Genomic DNA, 19607 nt, shown 5'->3' on the forward strand with positions numbered 1-19607 from the left:
GACCCCGCATCCTTCCTGATAAGAACTGTGTTGAAGTTGCTGATACATGCATCTTAGAAGAGCAGGATGTGCCCCAGGAATGTCTATTGGGGCCTCAGGGCTGCAAACTCTGGAAAACCCCACACCTGGTTAATCGATAATCAGAAGGAGCCTCTTGCTTGACTATTGAAACTGCTTACTAAACAAGTCTGCTTTAAGGGACAAATCATTCTATTACTAATGTATAAATAAAGGGGAAAAGTTTGAGGTGGGGGGACTCTTCAGGCCTGGACTCTCCCTCTGGATGCATCTTGTGTTCCCCACTGGCAGACGGGCTGCTGCTGTGCCACTCAGGAGCTACACTCAGCTCTGGTAATTATCAAGGGTTGGGGGTGTTTTACTAACCTGTTGCAGACATGTGTATAAGTGCTTGAGACTAAGTAAAGTTTAGCTTTAAGTGAAAGCACTCTTGTGTTCTCCTGTTTGTGCCAGTCATCCATCAGTCGGACGGCCGTGTCTCCCCAGTGTATCTCCCGACACCACCTCGCACAGAGTCAAAGTTACCAAGAGCTTTGGGTTGAAGGAACCCCGGGTAACAAAAGGGACGCCCTGGGCAACTCCTCAGCCACCTTCAAGCTGGCCACGTGACTCCCAGCCCCAGCACTTAAGTAGCACCAGTGTCAAAGAGCTGGGGGACTAGCTTACCTTCTGTCCAACCTTTTTGTAAACTCAAACCATTGATCTGGCGAAGCTTTCCACCATGCTCTAGAACTGCTGGGAAAACAGGGGTGGGGAAACATCATGACCACTGTGTTGAAGGTTTTTTTTTTTTAACATGGCAAGTGGTGTCAAAATTTTAATGAGACACACTCCACCCAGGCGTGCATTTGGGGTGCAGGCTGGGGTTCTCCTCCTGCCTGTGTCAAATCCAGCCCCCCCCCCCCGCAGTTCCACACAGTCATAAGCGTCAGGGAATCACAACATTGTTATTTTTTATTTATTATTTTTTAATAAACTTTATTCTATATTACAAATAGGTTTTTTTTTTGTTCTGGACTGCAAAATAGGAATGCCTTATATTTACATACACAGGTATACAATTAATTATAACAAAGGTACAGAAGCTTTGCCTTTACCAAGTAACAACGGCTTTCCCATTTAAATAGTAGAGATTTTTCTTCTTTGTAACTAGGATCATTTCCAAAGAAAAGAAACCAACAACGACAACAAAAATGATCCCAACCTCCTTTCTAATGCGGTCGTCTCTTTGAGGTGCATGGTAACACTGTCGTCCAAGGATATGTCTTTACGTTGAGTTCGTGTTTAAGGTGGAAGCTTTATCAAAGCCAGCGGGGAGCGTGAATCATCTGAGAAAATTTGTGTCCATTTCAGAAACTAGAAAGGGACTGGCCTGTTGCTTTAAATAATCCAGCTGTCACTTATACTGGTTTCAGAGTAGCAGCCGTGTTAGTCTGTATTCGCAAAAAGAAAAGGAGTACTTGTGGCACCTTAGAGACTAACAAATTTATTTGATCATAAGCATCCAATGAAGTGAGCTGTAGCTCTCAAAAGCTCATGCTCAAATAAATTTGTTAGTCTCTAAGGTGCCACAAGTCCTCCTTTTCGTTATACTGGTTTGTTAGCCAATGCAGTGTTTGGGGGGCCTTTGAGAGCATGTTGGGCTAACACTTAGATCTCCCTTTGATTCTCCCCACCCCCGCCTCACTGTGTTGGAAAACAGTTTGCTCCCAGGATTTGCAAAAGGCCAGCACTGACATTTAAACAACACAGAGTTTGTGCAGGATATTTCTGTGTTGGCTTGGACATGACAGTTACTGTGCAGGAAGCAGCTTGTGCACTGTCGGTTTGCTGGCTTAGCTCAGGAAGCCGAGACAACTAGAGAAAAGATGTCTTTGAAGAGAGGTTTCAGATCAGAGGAGAGATCGCTGGTCAGCCACATGGATCTGTTCTCTCCTCATGTTCTCCTTGCTTTCCATTTACTGGAAGCTATTCCATCTTTAACAATAGCCTCCCTCCCCTATGGCAAAATTCTGCCCGGGAAGCAGAATTTCAGAGTCCAGCTCTCTGGATACTTGAAGGTATTCAACCAGCAGAACGCTGGAGTCTAGAGGTAGAAGAGGATCTTATAGACAGCGGCATAATCTAGATCTGTGAATCAGACCCATTGCGGGTTCTGGGCTGGATAGCTCATTGATTGCATTGGTGCAAGGAGCTCATTGAAATTTGGGTGGCTCTGTTGATGTCAATGGAACTACCCTGGTTTACAGCAGCTGAGAAGCTGGCCCAGTGGCTATCCTGATCTGAGTGTATAATTTTAGTCCATCTCTGCATCCCCTCTGCAATCTTGCAGATGAAGCTGCAGTGCAGGGTATGGGACCCCAGGTCCATATCCCAGGCACACAGGAATGCAGCCAGCTTGCAGTGTGCAGAGAGAAGGAACCCAGCAGAGGAATTTGAGAGCAGAACGAAAAATCTGCTAACAAGCTGAATCCCTGGTACAGCTGAGCTGCTGCAAACCCTGCTGGACTCAATGGAGTGATTTAGGAAGGAGCCTATCTCAGGATCTGGCCATGTGTATTTTCATTGAAAGGGAAATGCAGAAATGTACTAACCATAGACTGCTTCCCCTCTCTTTTAATATAAAGGTTCCCTCTCCCCACCTTCCCTGAATGCTGCTCCCAGGTGAAAAGTCTCTTGAAGGTAATCTGTTTCCAAGTAGAAACAAATTTTTGAGGTAAACACTCCATTTTTAGAACAGAAAGCCAACAAATAAACAACGCCGACAACAACAAAAAATCGCACTCGTGACCATTTGATCAGCATAAGCAGCTTTATATTTGCGCTCGCTTATTTATTTATTCTTTTTGGCGGGGTAAGATTTTCTGGGTTTAAATCTTTTTTCGACATCATTCTGCAAATTAATTCTCCCCCTTAAGCCTGGGCCCTGCTGAGCACCTCTAAAATAGGGTGGAGAACTCAGGTGACAAAAATAATCCTTAATACTTAGCACTTCCCATTTTCAAAGTGCATTGCAAACAATCGTTAACCCTCAAGGCCTCATGACAGGCACGGCTACTCTCCTGTTCCACGGGAAGGGGAAGCGAGGTTAAGGACTTGCCCAGGGCCAGGCAAGGAGGTGGGTGCAGAGCTGAGATTAGAATTCAGGCGTTCCTGGCACTGGGCTCACTCCATTAGATCAGGCTGCTTCTCTAAGAACGGGAACAGCAGCTGTGTCAAAACTAGAAAAGAAAGGGTGAGAGAATGAGGGTGGGAGGCATCGTTCACCCCATGCACAATGGTCCTGGCAGCTCGCTGAATCACAGTGGCAAGTGGTCCTCGTTTGCATCGCAATCCACAGCAGAACGGGGGTGGTCACTGGGCTGCTCAGTCCCTGCTAGAGTAACCTGCTTTGCAGGTACAGTGGGCCAGATCCATTGACTTCAGTGGCACTACCATGCACTGATTTACACCAGTGGAGGATCTCGACCACGGGGGTCTTTTCTTGGTGGCCATGCAGCACCCCCTGCTGGGGAGGCCCACACATTTACATATCACCCCCTCTTCCCTGCTTCTTCAGCCCTGCACAATCAAGGAGAAGAACTTTGGGGTGGGGGGCACCTGGATTTATGGCTGATAGCTTCTCTGCATGTGGCATTTTCAAACCAGGGAGTGGCCTATCCTAGCACAGAAAGCCACGGAGCTTTGGTGATGAACAAACCCCTGAAGTCTGAACTAGGGGGTGTTCTCCGAAGTCTCCAAAACAGGGGCATCTAGACCAGGGTTTGCCCATACTGCAAGTTGGGGACAGCTTCCAAGACCAGAAGATGGGGCTGTTTCCATATTTCAATTTACCTGGTAATGTCAAAGGGACACTAATAAAGTTGTGTGGCCTATAAATAGCACTTTCCAAACTTCAGGGGGGTTGCTGCTGGGTGCCAGGGCTGTCCCTCACAATGAGGTTTTTTTTTAAAAAAGGAAAAACTCGTTACCATCTTTTCCCAAAAAATTTTACACATTTTTTCTTCAACCTTTTCTTTTTAAATTCAAGCCATTTTCACCAGCTCATAGATTCACAGCGCTTAAGGCCAGAAGGCGGACCTCCTGTAGCATAGAACTCCAGGGTTAGACAGGACCACAAGGGACATCTAATCTAACCCCTTGCCAAAATGCAGGATTGGTTGGGTCTAAGATGTCCAAGACAGATAGCCATTGAACCTCCTTTTGAAAACCTCCAATGAAGGAGCTTCCACAACCTCCCCTGGCAGTCTGTTCTATTGTTCCGGGGCCTGGGCAAAGGAAGTTGGCTGCATTTAAATCTTGTTACTAGTACAAAGATCTCCAGCAGAATCATAGACTCATAGAACCCCAGGGTTAGACGGGACTGCGTGAGACAGCTAGTCTGACCCCCTGTCAAATGCAGGATTGGTTGGGTCTAAGCCGTCCCAGACAGATGGCCATCCAGCCTCCTTTTGAAAACCTCCAGTGAAGGAGCTTCTACAACCTCCCCTGGCAGTCTGTTCCATTTGCCTACTGTTCTTACAGTGAGGAAGTGTTTCCTGAGATTTAATCTAAATCTGCTCTGCTGGAGTTTGAACCTGTTACCTCTTGTCCTGCCCTCTGTGGCAAGAGAGAACAATTTTTCTCCATCTTTTTATGGCAGCCTTTCAAGGATTGGAAGACTATGATCATGTCCTCCCTTAATCTCCTCTTTTCCAAACTAAACATACCCAGTTCCTCCAGCCTTTGCTCCTATGACTTGCATTCCAGCACTTTGATCATCTTTGTCGCTCGCCTCTGGATCCTTTCCAGTTTCTCTACATCCTTTCTATATAGCGGTGACCAAAACTGGATACAGTATCGCTCACAGGCCACTGAATTTTATCCTGTTACGTGTGTATTTAGCTCCATAACTTGTATTTGACTAAAGCATAACTTCCAGACAGGCATTCAGGATTTCAAGACATCACGAAGTGGAGAATTCCTCACTTCCCTAGGTAGTTTGTTCCTGTAGTCTCCAGAGTTGGTCAAAAAATAAAAACAAGTGTGTGTATATGTGTGGGGGTGGTGATGGTGGAGGGGGATAAATTTAGTTACAATGTTGCCAACATTTATTTTTCAGATCTCAAAATTCAACGAATTTCAGACAGGTTTAACTGAGGGGACCTTGAACAAGGACGTCCCCACTGGAGGAAACACAGTTCATTCTCCTCACCCTGGCTTTTCTGTTTGTCTTACCGAAATTTCCAGTGACTGAATCACAGATAATTAGAGCTGGGAAAATCAATCACAGTAAGAAACGCCTGTCAATTTTCTGCTGCCATTAGGGCCTGATCCAAACCCCCTTGGAGCCAGTGGGAACATTTCCACTGACTTCCATAGGCTTTGCGTCAGGGCCTTACTTGTCACTCTCATGTTTTTAAAGCTGCTGCTGTTGATTAAAGTCTTTTCTCCAAATCCCAGTGTTCAAAATGAGCAGCAGGCCACAAGAATGATACTCTGGCCATATTCTCCTAGCAGCAGCTGAGTGTAGGCCTGTCATACTAATAGGCATAGATGTCAGAGGCAGGAAAGACAAGCACAATTTGAGTTTTTTGTCCATCCCTCTGTGAGTACAGGATTGTACTTGAGGCCCACCTGTAGAGTCACAACTCAGTGCTATTCCCAGCCCAGTTTAATCCATTTGGGTTTCTAGCACTTCCCTTGGGAGACTATGCCACATATTGAGGGGTCCATCCAAAGATCCAAACTTTGTGGCTCTGGTTGTCCTCTACATTAGAGCTTGTTATTAGGCCGTTTCCTCTTGATATCAGCCAACGTTTTCTTGTGCTGTGTCATCTCTTGACCACTAGTTACATCTACCTGAAGACTGATGTGAGTAGCACGTAAGCCTTGTGCTGGCTCTCTACACCAATGGTGAAAAAGGCCATTAGCCTTTAAAAATTCTATCTCTATTAATGTCCAAAATGTGAATTTGTTGCCCTGACCAGCTCTCATTAGGGTAAGAGCCTCCACTTGGGGATGATGGTTAAGATAGTTAAATTAGCAGGCACGGCAATTTTGACAAGCGCTACAATTATCAACTATCAGCTGGCAAAGCCTCATTAGATCTTAGCTTTCATGCCTGGGCACCAAAATCTGAATGAGACGAAGAGGTAAGCACAGGGGTCAGAGCCTCAGCTTGTGTAAATCAATGCTGCAGCTCCTTTAAGCCAGTGGAGCAATGCAGGTGTCCAATAGATGAGGATCTGGCCTATGAATTTAATCTGCCTAGGACCAGTGTGGGATCAGTCCCATCTGCAAGGAAGAAGAAGGAAGGTTCCAGGATTTCTCTTGGGTTTGTATCATCCCTACGCTTCACAGTGTTTGTTAAAGGTTCCACCTTTACAGACAGCAAGGTATGGCTGCACTGCTGAGTTACTCAGCCATTGCCCCTAGCCTGCTGCCTGTCCACATACAAATCCCTCTCGCCGGGCTAGCTGGGGATACAGATGACACTACAGTCTGGGTTCTGTTCTCACTCAGGCTGGTACACCACCCACCTTGCAGTGAGGACTCAGGCTAAATCACTCAAGTGCTGCCCACAATCCCCCCAGGCACCCAGAAGAGCAGCCAAGTTCTCCCACAATTCACTAGGAAAGAATCATAGAGCAGCTCAGCTATCACAGCACAAGGAACCATGGGAGATGCTCCGGGAGTCCTAGCAACACAGATGGAGGAGCACGGCACCAATGAGGACATGGTCATTTAGGCAGTGCTTTATAGTATGGCTGCCCCATGCTCAGACCCAGGTGCTGATCCCCCGAGTTAACTCTGCAGTGACACCATTCCTCTACCTATACCCACAGGGCCAGTGCTAGGATCTGTCTGCCAGAGTCTCCCAGCCCTGCCTCCTGACATCTGGTGACATTCAGAGCTCTGTAATTGTCTTGCCTGCAGCATGTGGGTCGCACCCATGAAATAGCAATAAGTGATCTAGGAACTCTGGGCCCTGAGGCAAAGCCAGGAGTGTGGAGCATTTCTCCACTGATTTCAGTGGGCTTTGGATCAAACCCTCAATGGGTAGCTTAAATCCCAGGCCTGAGCATGACATACCACTCAGGTTGGGTGATCACAGGCAGCCAGAGAAAAGACATAGGCAAAGAAATCAGGAAAGTAGCTCACCTAGATGATACCAAGGCTCATTCTTCCTTCTGTTTGTGTGGCTTTGTTTGTAATTGTATTTTACATGCACGTAAAAAAATTAAATTAAATTAAATTGGGGGGGGTCAAGACATTTCCTAGGACTGTGGGGACAGGGAAGGTGGGAGTTGGCGGGGGCAGAGGGGGATGAAGAGCAGAGCCCACACATTCACATCACAATTTCGGCACATTTTCAAGGCAAAAACCAACCAACCAAAAGCTCAGATACAAAAATAAAAATGAAGCAAAATATAGATTTGTCTAAAATCCTCGGGGGTAGGGGGGGCAGGGGGGCAGGGTTTGAAGCTCACAATGCTTCCTGTTTCCAGTGAGTTTTTCATTCTCGCCATTTCTCTGTGGTGTTCAAGTTTTTCTTTGACAAATTAAAAAAAAAATGTTGAAAAATTCTGTACCGGCAAAAAATGTAAATAATAAAAACCTGCAAACTCTAACCAGAATCAGGACACATGTCTTCTTTCCCAGGTTTTTTTTTTTAACTTCTCTAGCTGTGCAAAATCATGTGTGTTTCCTTCAATACCTCTTTTATATATATACATATAATGTCACCTTCCCTCCCTTCACATGTGCAAACAAAATCCATCTCTGGGCAGCACAGCTGGCTGCCGGTCACTCATCTCTCCGAAACCAGCTTTTTATCCTTAGATCTGACCAGCCTGCTGAGTAAAAGTCATGGGAATAGAGTCTGTATTTATCATTTGTGGCACTTTGTCAAAACCTTTGGTTTCTTTCATTTTTAATTTTTTAATGTATTTTTTAAAAAAGCAATTTTTATGTGTTTCTTTATCACCCATGGCTCTTTCCACTCCACTGCCATAACCATCTAATCAGGGACACATTGCAACCTAACCAAATTATTAAAACCATGACGTTGCCAACCCAAACCAAAACGTCCCCAGCACTCAGTCCTCTAGCAAGTGTTGCAATGTCCATAAGGTGCGTGACAAGTCAATCAGTTGACCAACGTAAAAGAAAGCAAGCACAACGAAAAGAAATCACACACACACACATACACACACACACACACACATCTGGTATTTAAAAATTAAAATGTGTCCCTAAGCTTTGCTGTTTGAATATAAATCTTACAACAACCTCCTTGCAACCGTTGAAAGCACTGCCTATGTATTTAAGTGTGTGGATGAATGAAATCAGCTTGATATCTAATTCTTTTCCCCCACCCTGCCCACCCTTCAATCCATGGGCAATACGCTGTCACACAGTGCTTTTGCTTTCATAGCAAGATATATGAACCAGACCAGATCTGACCATCACCTCCCCATCACACCTAACAGATGTCCTCTCTCCTGCATCCTCCAAAGCCTATCCTCTGTGGATGGAAGCAGCTGGCTGCGGGCGGCTCCAGTCCACTCCTGTGCGTGTTCTTAGCAAGCACTCTTGTTTTCCTTGGGGGATGGGTTGCAAACCCATCACCTCCTTCCATCCTTGCTCAGTGTTGTGCCAAATTCGAGGTTTTCTGGTTTGTGCTCTGGGGTTGGTGTCTCTGCCACGCTGAGCTGAGATGGTATCAAAGTGAGCAGTTTGCGATCGTACAAAACGAGAAGAGGACTGGGTCTCTCCTGTGTTTCATTACAAGATGGCTTGGACCTCGGAGACGCAGCTGTTCTGGGGGAGTGGACTGGTCAAGCATCATCTCCCATCCATGCCTATTCCGAGACAAATGTGACCTCGGGAGGGAGGGGAAGCAGATGAGTGCTGGCACTGGGGATGGAAGGAGCAGGGAGATAGTTTACAGGCACCAGCTGTGCTTTAAAAAAGAGTCAATTGTTGGGGAGGGAGATGGGAGTGGGACATGAGGAACGTCTGGGGACAGGACGGGAGAGCAAGGGGGAAGAGGGTGGCTCGGTGTTGCCGAAAAACAGTCACTTAGTTGGGAATATTAAAGAAGAAAACTTTGCACTGTTTTTAAGAAAAAGGCCCAGTACGTGTGAGGAAGCGAGGTCACTTCCTCCTGGGAGCAGCCTGAGAGGAAGTTATTGACTATTATCCCACGGACCTACCCTCACGTTTTGCAGCAAACACCCCACATTGTTCAACAAAAACCATCTTGTTCCAGCTCAGGAAGAGACACAAACAAAAATCCCGTGGTCGAATTTATCCATTTCCTGGACCATCGCGATTTTAAAGGCCAGAATGAAGCGTGGCTCCTTGTGGCTTGTCTTCTCCAGGGTGTATTTGGAAACGGGGTGCTATACGCCACCAGGAGGACACAGTTACCACCAATAGGGTCCAGCTAGGCAGAGAGCCTTTTGTTGCAGTTATACGGTCGACAGGACACACCAGGAAAGACAGGGAGGGACACAGATCTGTTTTAAAAATAATAATAAACCTACGAAAAACAGGGCAGGGGACAAGGTGAGGCCCCACCTTCCCCCCATCCCTAGAGAACGGCTCACATTGCTGTTTACCCAGACGGTTAGAGTCCCTCGTGCCACGACGGTCCTGCTCCAGTTTTAACCAGGTCCCTGGGGCTTCCCAGAACTGCCTTGAATTCCCTCTTCTGGGATTGAGGTTGACCAAAGGTGCTGGAACGGATCTGCTGGAGGAGGATCCAGGTTCATTCTTGCCCCCGTTAGGATCCCTGGAGGCAGGCCAAGAAAGGGGAGTAGCTTCCCCTTGGCAAGACTCTAATACTGAGTTTGTTTCCACGGCCGCTCCGGGGCTATGGGCCCAGGAGGGCAGTTAAAGCAGCATGGCAGAGGCCACATTCCAGTTTCCCATCTGGATATAGCTGATATGGTAGTTCTAGGGCGAGGGAGGAAGGGGGAGCTGTGAACAAGAGAGCTCCACCTGAATGTCTCGATGTCCCCCAAAGCTGAGATTCCTCCACCACCATTTCCTGGGAATTCCTGGGGCCGGGTCTATAGGTTTGGAGAGATGGGGAGAGAGAGGAAGAGAGAGAGAGCGCTGATCAGGTGACTCTGCTTACACTTGCACTTGGTAAAGATGGTGATCTTGACTGAGGCACGGGTTGGTTTTTCCCTCCCAGGGCTCCCCTGGCAGGTCAGTTCTCAGCTGTCTATGCTCATGAGGGTTATGACTTGTTCAAGTTTGTAGGCGAGTTTCTGTTTCCCAGCCTGGTCGTCTTGATCGAGGGCTCCAAGAATCTGCAAAGGAGAGAGAGGAGAGATGGCGGCATTAATTATGAGCAGGTCCAAGTCCTGCCTCACAAACAAGGGCCAGGCTGTCTGTAAATGGGATGGGGGGATTGGGTGGGCCAGGCTGTCAGTAGATGGGATGGGGGATTGGGTCAGCTGAGCCCATGGCCTCACAAGGCATTTTACCAAGTAGGGAGGGAGTTTCTGACAGGACAGTGATTGTGCAGGCCGAAGCAGCACCCCTTCTGCACTTAGCAGAGTGCTTTCACTGTCTCGGCCTTACAAGCTACTCCCTTGAGAGAGCATGCTGGCTGAGACAATGGGGTTTTCCTCTAATCTCTCCCCCAGCTGTCCCAGGCTCTGTATGTCTGCCTGTCAGACAGATGGGGCCTTGGCTTAGCGCCTCATTCAAAGGCAGGCCATGTGCAGTGCTCCAGGCATCGCCTCTCCTGCTACACACAGTGACACAGAGGCTCGTTGGTGGTCCACTGCTCTGTGTCTGCAGCCTGACGTACTCGCTGCACCTCATGCTGTCGTCGCAGTGTGTATCAAAAAGGTGTCACGTGACGGATCATATACGAACTGGCAGGCACACTGGTGCCGCCAATCACTGTGTGGTGTGTACAAGGTGTGTACAAAAGGTTAGCAATACGGGCTAGAATTATGTTCTTAAAACGTGTTTTGCAAACCAGACATAAGCCCAGTCTGCCCTAGACAAAGGGATGGGGATTTGCTTGGCTGAGCAGCCTGCTCATCAGGCAAGTGACAGTGAAGGTCCATTTACAGAGAAGGTAACCAAAGCCATCAGCTTAGCGAGTGGGGGTCAGAGCCACTGAACTAACACCAGTGGGGAGGAACCACTACGAAGTCTTCAGCAGCCCACATAACCTCTACAATCCTCAGGAGAAAAGGAACGTTATCTGAGAACACATTTCAAAGGTTTCCCGGTCTGTAAAGAGAGTGGGAGCCCATCCCTAAGTTATCCTTCACTTGACGAAAAAGGAACCAGGCATTCTGAGATGTGTGAAGGATCCTGGCCAGACAGGCAGGAAAAGACACGAGGTGAGAAACCCTTCTGGGAAGAAGAGAGGCTAATTTGTTAAATCAGGTTTTAGTCTTAGAAGTGTATTTTTACCTTTGGTTGCTTGTAACCCTTCCTTATCTTTATTCCTTTATGCTGGTATCACTTAATCCTAAATCCTTTTGTTAAATACACTTGTTTTACTTTGCAGCGATTGGAGGGAAGTGTCCAATTCACCCTCCCAGCCACAGAGTTCATTGGCGCATAGGCCATGTGCCAGCCCCTCTGCACAGGGGAGAATCTTAGCTATGTTGCACTCACCCTATGCAGCAAAAGGCGCCCAGTCAAGGGAAGGCAGACCTGGGACTGTAGGAGACTACAGGGCCTTTAACAGAACAATGCTGGATTTTTGACATGAGTGCTTTTCGTATACTAAACACTGTCCTTGTCCTGGTGTTGCTGCAAAGGGTTATCTCACTAGTCCTTCGCATCTGGATACTCAGGTTCTGATACCGAGTAGGGGCTTCATCCTGCAGCCGTTTGCCAATGAGTAGTTCCAGTAGAGTTATTCCACTGAATAAGGGCTTAAGGGTCGGGCTGTAGATCCTAAGTGAAAATGCTGTTAGCCATTTAAAGTCCCAGTCCTCAGTGGCACACATCATGACAGCACTGCTCCGCAAAGCATGTCTGGCCTCTCTCTGCTCAAGAAAAGCCGGCAGGACTTGGAGCAGAGGTGGGTGAGAGCCCTGGACTGGAACAGCAGGGGAGCTGCAGGCTAGGGCTAAGAAACCCTGGCAGAGGGAGGTGGTGCCAGACGCTGGCATAGCAAGTATTACTGAAGGTCAGGATGGAGATGCATTGGGGACTCAGGGCTGAAGTCACAAGGGATGCTGCAGAGATGTCCCTTGGACTGACTTTGCAGGGAATGCTGCCCAGTACGGTGCATCGACAGAACTGTTCGAGGGCTTGGCACTGAAACAGCATCAGTGTGCTGGCCAAGCTGTTAGGAAACCTAATGACCAAAAAGCAGGGGATGTGGGCTGCAGGTTTGGCTAGAAGTGGCCAAGTCAAGCAGTCTGGGGGCACTGCATTCCAATGGCAGTGTTGTGATGCATAGGGTGGAGGGAATAGTTTGCAGAGGGCCAGCAGGCTCTAGCCAGTGCAGTTAGCCCCTGTCAAACACCAGATCCACTCACAAATAGAGCCCTGCACGGTTACAAATTTATATCCGACGATGCAGATATATGCGGATATAAATTTGTATCTGCGCAGGGCTCTGCTCACAAACACTGAGAGAAGTGAGAGCCCTCTCCCTTGCTCATCTCTGTCTGGATCTGACCAGGGAATGGCTTCTGTTTCTCTAGTGGCCTGAATTCTTTTTCCCTGCTAATCCCTCGCCTTAGTGCTGGCAGATGTTGGCCATCCGTACCAGTGGTTAAATCAGCTCTTTTAAATTAGATTGCAGAATTTCCTGCTTGTCTGGAGTAGCTCATGAGACACAGACCGGCTATAACTAACCCCTCTTCCCAGCCAAAACTCTCCTCATCCACGCTTTGCACCATGCTTAGCTGGGCAGCCTGAGTTTATCTGAGCTGAAATCAGCTTCCTTTTGTCTCTGCACCCAGGGTCTCCAGCGTGGTGCTGGTGCCAATGGACATTCAGTCGCATGCAATGCAGAGACTAGACGGGGCTCCGGGTGCTCTATGGGATACAGAACAGGAAGCAAACACTGAGGAAGTAGACTCTGAAGGGCCCAATCATCCCTGGTGTCACTCCACAGCGAGGCCAGGTTGAGAGTGAAATAACAAGGGAGGACAGCAGGGCAGGTGGGATGCCTGCGCGCAGTTGCTGCTCTCCATTCCTTACCCGCACAAGCCCTCTGTTGAAAATAAACCGGACGCGCACTGGTGGCCGATGGGGGTTCTGGGCTGGCCAGCCCGTGCCCTCAGGCAATCTGGCAGCACTCCCCACTTCCCCTCTCACTCACCTCCTCACTGTACTTGCCCACGTAGGAATAGATCTCGGAGAGCGCGCTCATGGTGTTAAACTCGTTCATGTGCATGCGAGACTGCTCTGCCAGGTAGGCGTTCATGTCCTGGTCGCTGATCGCCGGCATTTTGCCGATGTCCGAGTAGTACCTGAGGGGGGAATGGAGAGAGCCACGTTTGCTTGGGGAACAGGCGTGGGTCTGGGCTGGCCAGGGTTGCCAGTTAACAACAGGCAGGTGGTATGGAAAAGTTATGTGCGTATTTGCAGCATGGGAGCTGGGGCACTTCCTGGGTGTGAAAACGCAACAGCCCTCGGAGGGGGTCAGCATCATTCACCTCATGCTGCAGATGGGCAATCTGAGGCACAGAGTGGAAAAGTGCCCCTAAGTGCCGCTAGTGAGTCAAAGGCAGAGCTTGGAAAAGAACCCAGACCTCCAGGCTCCCAATCCTGTGCTTTAACCACTGAACCACTCTCCCCAACGTGGGATCATCTCCCCTAAGAATCCAAGGTAAATCTTCCCCCATATCCACAAGAGACTAAGCACTCTCTATCTCCCCCCGCTTCCCCTCCCCCTCCCCCATGATGTTGTGTTCCAAGGGCAGATCTTCATCCACACAGATTTGTGCACACTTGACTGTCACCCACGCATCAGGGGTTGTTATTTATGGCAGCACCCACCATGTGCTCTAATCAGCATCAGGACTTTGGAGATGGTAGGAGGACACAAGCTAGGGCCTTAGACAATTATTGATGATTCTGGGGGTTGCCTGCTTCCCCCCAGTGAACTGGAACATGCAGTCCTGTTGGGTGACAGCACAATGTATAGAGGACTAGTCCTGAGAATGGACACTGCCAAAACAGCCAGGATGCAGCTCAGCTGTGGCTTTCTTCTTTTGCTCCGTCTAAGGAACGCTGTGTCCTGCCCTCACTGTCCTGCTCGCCACCAGGAGTCCCGTGCACTGGCCAAAGCTGCCACCCTTGAGACAGGTGAGCAGTGGCAGTGCTGGTTCAAGGAGAGCTGTGCAAAGCAGAAGAGCAGAGCTGGATCCAACCCAAAACCCAGGCTTCAAACAGCCCCCGGCTTTGGGTGAGTTCAGCTCTGGAGCTCAGTTCTGCAGCTCTGGCCCAGTTCTGCTGAATCAAAACCCTTGTCACGCACAATGTGGGATCAGGCCAGTGCTTAGTGCTGCGTGGGGACTATGGAACCAGACTGCCAGCCAAGGGAATCAGGAGAACCCTCTTGCTAGGAGCAGGGGATCTGGTGCTCACATGATGAGCAGAGAGCCCGAGCAACTGCATACAAACCACCCCCACATGCCAGGATAAAAGGTGCCTGATTCTGATTTAGTAAGGGACAGGCAATTTTCTAGTTCAATAAGGGACGTCTCTTGTAATATGGGACTGTTGGTAACCCCATGCCACACCCACATCACCAACTGTACATATGCATGCCCCCAGATGTCCCCCCCAGCCTGTACCCCCACGTGCACCCTTGCATGCATCTCCTCTCACCCCAATACCTCAACACAGACAACCCACAGTACATACAATCTATACCAACTCCATTCACACCCCCATATGCATCCACACCCACGTCCACACTCCCATACATGCTTCAACCTTCCCAGCATGTCCCGCCCACAACCCCGCTGCACCCATGCGCCCCTCCCCACCAAAAATCCACCAACATCTCCCCTTATTTCCCCGCAGATCTGTCTTATAAACACATGTGCTGGCCCAGTGCAGCAGTGAGCTCCCTGTGCACCCAACCTGCTCATGGGGTGAAATCCCAGCCCCAGTGGCAAAACTCCCATCGACTTCCATGGGGCTGGGATTTCACCACCAGGATCTGGAGCTACGGGGCTATTGCTGCTGGTGCTGCACAGGGCTTTGCACACCAGGCTGTGTCTCTTGAAGGAAGTTGCTATTTTCGATGTCCTTCCTCCCCCGGGTACAGCAGGTCTTGGAGGACAAAGTTTGCAGAAGGCAATCAGTCACTGTCACTCGCAGCTGTGCTCTGCTGTCAACTGGTTAATTAGACACCATCATTTACATTTTTAATTTCTGCAATGTGACATTTTGTGCATAAAAAACCCCTGTCGTCAAGGGGATCCACAATTTTATAATTAGGAGGCAGAAAGGACAAGGAGCCAAAATAGTTGACAGGTGTCCTGTAAACAGCTCCGAGCCACCTGCTGAGCCACAGGCCGCCTTCCATGGCAGGGAAATTGGACACTGACATGCTGTGTGAGAATCCCTCCACGAGGCAGGCAAGGGAGCGCTTCTGACAGCGCAGGGCGGACAGCGAAGTCATCACCCACGAACCGGGGCCCTGCTGCTCTCGGGGCAGGGGATGGCCATAAGCTGCCGTGGGAAAGTCAGGCATGTTTTAGTACCCCCCAGCTCCTCCAGGCGGCGAGGGTGATGGATCACTGATTGTGTCTGCCTGCCCACATATACTGCTTACAGCACTGTGTGGCTCTGAGTTACTATCCCCACTTCACAGAGAGGGGATGGGACAACTCCGAGTGCACAACAGAGCAAGGACTAGAAGCCAGGTGTCCTGACGCTCAGCTCCGTGCATAGTCTACAGCTTCCAGCTCAAGACTCCTGGAGGCCGGGGAGAGGACAGCGCAGTCTCCAAGACCCTTGGTCTTTCTGCTGAGGCTGTCAACAAGAGCACCAAATCAATGGCAACCGTGGTGCTGGTTTCTGTAATAGAGTCACCTGTCCTCTGGGTACTGGACTGAGAGCCAGTCCGGAATCTCCAGGTCTCCTTACTGACAGTCTTGTGCCCCACCCACTGGACTGCACTACCTAAAGTGGAAAGTGAGCTTGGCATGGTACTTGCCTGACGAGCCTTTGCAACCTGCCCGGCCACTCTAATAATTGGCTCCAGAGCCTGATAACACAAAGGGGAAGAGTCTGGGTTCAGACAGAGCATCCCGCAACCTCCTCAGGAACCAGCTCTGCAGAACCAACTCCAGAAGAAACAGAAGAGCTCAGTGAATCAAACGCCTGCTGCCCATGGCAATGGTCAGTGGGCTCACCAAGAGCAGCTGAGGGGAAATGTCACCTGGCAAGCACAAACCCAGCCCAGGCTCTCCCCACATTTACTGTTGCCCAGTTAGCTTAACTTCAGTACCTGGAAAGATAATGGAGCAAATAACTAAGCAATCAGTTTGCAAACACCTAGAAGATAATCAGGTGATAAGTAACCGTCAGCATGGATCTGTCAAGAACAAATTGTGTCAAACCAACCTGAAAACTTTCTTTGACAGGGTAACAAGCCTTGTGGATGGGGGGGAAGCAGTAGATGTGGTATATCTTGACTTTAGTAAGGCTTTTGATACTGTCTCGCATGACTCTTCTCATAAACAAACTAGGAAAATATAACCCAGATGGAGCTACTATAAGCTGGGTGCATAACTAGTTGGAAAACTGTTCCCAGAGAGTAGTTATCAGTGGTTCACAGTCATGCTGGAAGGACATAACGAGTGGGGTCCTGCAGGGATCAGTTCTGGGTCCGGTTCTGTTCAATATCTTCATGAATGAGATTAGATAATGGCATAGAAAGTACACGTATAAAGTTTGTGGACAATACCAAGCTGGGAGGGGTGCAAGTGCTTTGGAGGATAGGATTAAAATTCAAAACGATCTGCACAAACTGAAGAAACGGTCTGAAGTAAATAGGATGAAATTCAATAAGGACAAATGCAAAGTACTTCATTTAGGAAGGAACAACCAGTTGCACACGTACAAAATGGGAAATGACTGCCTAGAAAGGACTACTGCAAAAGGATATCTGGGGGTCCTAGTTGATCACAAGTTAAATATGAGTCAACAGTGAAACACTATTGCAAACAAAGAAAATATCATTCGGGGAGGTATTAGCAGGAGTTTTGTAAGCAAGACACGAGAAGTAATTCTTCTGCTCTACTCTGTGCTGATTAGGCCTCAACTGGAGCATTGTGTCCAGTTCTGGGCACCACATTTCAGGAAAGATGTGGACAAATTGGAGGAAATCCAGAGAAGATCAACAAAAATGATTCAAGGAAACAAGGGCAACAAAAATGATCCTAGAAAACATGACCTGTGAGAGAACATTGAAAACAATGGGTTTGTTTAGCCTGGAGAAGAGAAGACTGAGGGGGGACATGATAACAGTTTTCAAATACATAGAAGGTTGTTACAAAGAGGAGGGAGAAAAATTGGCATACCAATTAGTGGTGGTGCATTTTGAGAGGTGGACACTGGACCAACTACAAACCAGACTGAGAACCAGCAACAAGCCACTGCGCAGCCAGACAAATACAACTGGAGCTGGTCGGGAATTTGTTGACGAAGCACTTATATGTCCACACTTTAAGTAAGGTGGCTCCTGTGAGAAATACCCGTGAAGAAGAGAAATATATTGCTAAGACGAAATACCTTGCTGAAGAGCCTAGTGCTCTTGAAAATTTTTTGAAAAAAACCCCATTTCAAAATTGTCAAAATGAATCATGTTGACACTTGCTAAATGAAAAATTCCAGTTTTCGGATTCAAAACTTTTTGTTTAGAAATGTCACCTAATTAGACTGAAAAAGAGTTAGAAAAGGTTGAAATCAAAACAAATGTTTTGAAATTCTCAAAACAAGACATTTCAATTGACCCAAACAAATCTTTTTTCTGGTGTTTCAGTGTGTGAACATTTTCAAGACTTTGAAGTTTGGTCCCGATTCAAGATGGGGAAAAATGTTCGACTCTCAAGAATATTTGAGGGACAAGAAAACAGTTTCCTGGCCAGCTCTAATCACATCAATCTTCAGCCCCTGCTTCATAGATTCATAGATATTAAGGTCAGAAGGGACAATTATGATCATCTAGTTTGACCTCCTGCACAGTGCAGGCCACCGAATCTCACCCACTCGCTCCTGCAATAAATTTCTTACCTATGTCTGAGCTATTGAAGTCCTCAAATCATGGTTTAAAGACTTCAAGGTGCAGAGAATCCTCCAGCAAGTGACCCATGCCCCATGCTGCAGAGGAAGGCGAAAAGCCCCCAGGGCCTCTTCCAATCTGCCCTGGAGGAAAATTCCTTCCCGACCCCAAATATGGCGATCAACTGAACCCTGAGCATGTGGGCAAGATTCACCAGCCAGATACCCAGGAAAGGATTCTCTGTAGTAACTCAGATCCCACCCCATCTGACATCCCATCACAGGCCATTGGGCCTATTTACCATGATTAGTTCAAGATCAATTAATTGCCAAAATCATGTTACCCCATCATACCATCTCCTCCATAAACTTATCACATTTAATCTTGAAGCCAGATAGGTCTTTTGCCCCCACTGCTTCCCTTGGAAGGCTGTTCCAGAACTTCACTCCTCTGATGGTTACAAACCTTCGTCTAATTTCAAGTCTAAACTTCCTGATGGCCAGTTTATATCCATTTGTTCTTGCGTCCACATTGATACTGAGCTTAAATAATTCCTCTCCCTCTCTGGTATTTATCTCTCTGATATATTTATAGAGAGCAATCATATCTTCCCTGACTGGGGCTTGTAGTGATGTCCTAGTTTTTCAGGAGGGAGCTAGTGGAGAGGAGCTTCCTGCAGGGAGAATGCCAGGCTGTTTAGCTCACCATGTGAATCACCTTCAGCCAGACTTCTTCCTCCTGCACTGTATACAGAGTCGCCTTCTCTCTGCAGTGCTTGTGAAGTGCTTGGAAGCCTACCACTATTTAGTGTTACAAGGACGTGTACCTGCTCTAGTACTTGTGCTGCTGCCTTCCTGTGCAGCTACGTTCCCCTCCTCTCTCTCGTCCATATCATAACCCAGCCGCTCTGTATAGCTGGGTGACAGCCCAACCGAGGTGGCACTTGAGTGGCACTCCAGATACCAAGCTCAAGTGCCTGGGATGGCATGACAGTTCAATTTACGGTGAGCCAGCTCCAGCAGCCTGCTAGGATTGGGAGCTCTGCAGCTCGAGTCTCCTCTGTTATTCCAGATCAGTCATCCCTGCAGAAAGGCAGGGACAGCAGAGAGGGGAGATTGGGAGGGGGAAGACAGCACCTCCTACAGCTCCAGTGTAGCCCATTTTGTGTGGCTTTCCTTCTTCTCTCCGGTGGTTAGCGGCCCATGTAGGCGGGGGTGACTGTGCTGCACAACGGAACGTGTTCAGCACATGGGGAGTTGCCTGGGCCCTTCCCAAATCCTGTCATTCTCTGGGATTAATCAGAGATAAATTAATCAGAGATAAATAACCGGCCCATCCAGAAACTGCCACTGGTTACCTA

The 19607-nt window shown here is 48.2% G+C and overlaps 1 protein-coding gene across 1 annotated transcript in view; it reads right to left on the bottom strand.

The window, feature by feature from the left end:
- Positions 1-1501: 1501 nt before the first annotated feature.
- Positions 1502-19607, bottom strand: part of PLXNA4 (plexin A4) — a 600205-nt gene continuing 582099 nt past the window's right edge. Inside the window, exons 30-31 of the mRNA XM_038372558.2 lie at positions 13325-13475; positions 1502-10325 (exon numbers count right to left, since the gene is read on the bottom strand). Of these exons, the coding sequence (XP_038228486.1) occupies positions 10230-10325; positions 13325-13475 (247 nt within the window). The 3' untranslated portion in view covers positions 1502-10229. The remainder of the gene's footprint in view (positions 10326-13324; positions 13476-19607) is intronic.

This window comes from Dermochelys coriacea, chromosome 1 (assembly GCF_009764565.3).
Source record: "Dermochelys coriacea isolate rDerCor1 chromosome 1, rDerCor1.pri.v4, whole genome shotgun sequence".
NCBI lineage: Eukaryota > Metazoa > Chordata > Testudines > Dermochelyidae > Dermochelys > Dermochelys coriacea.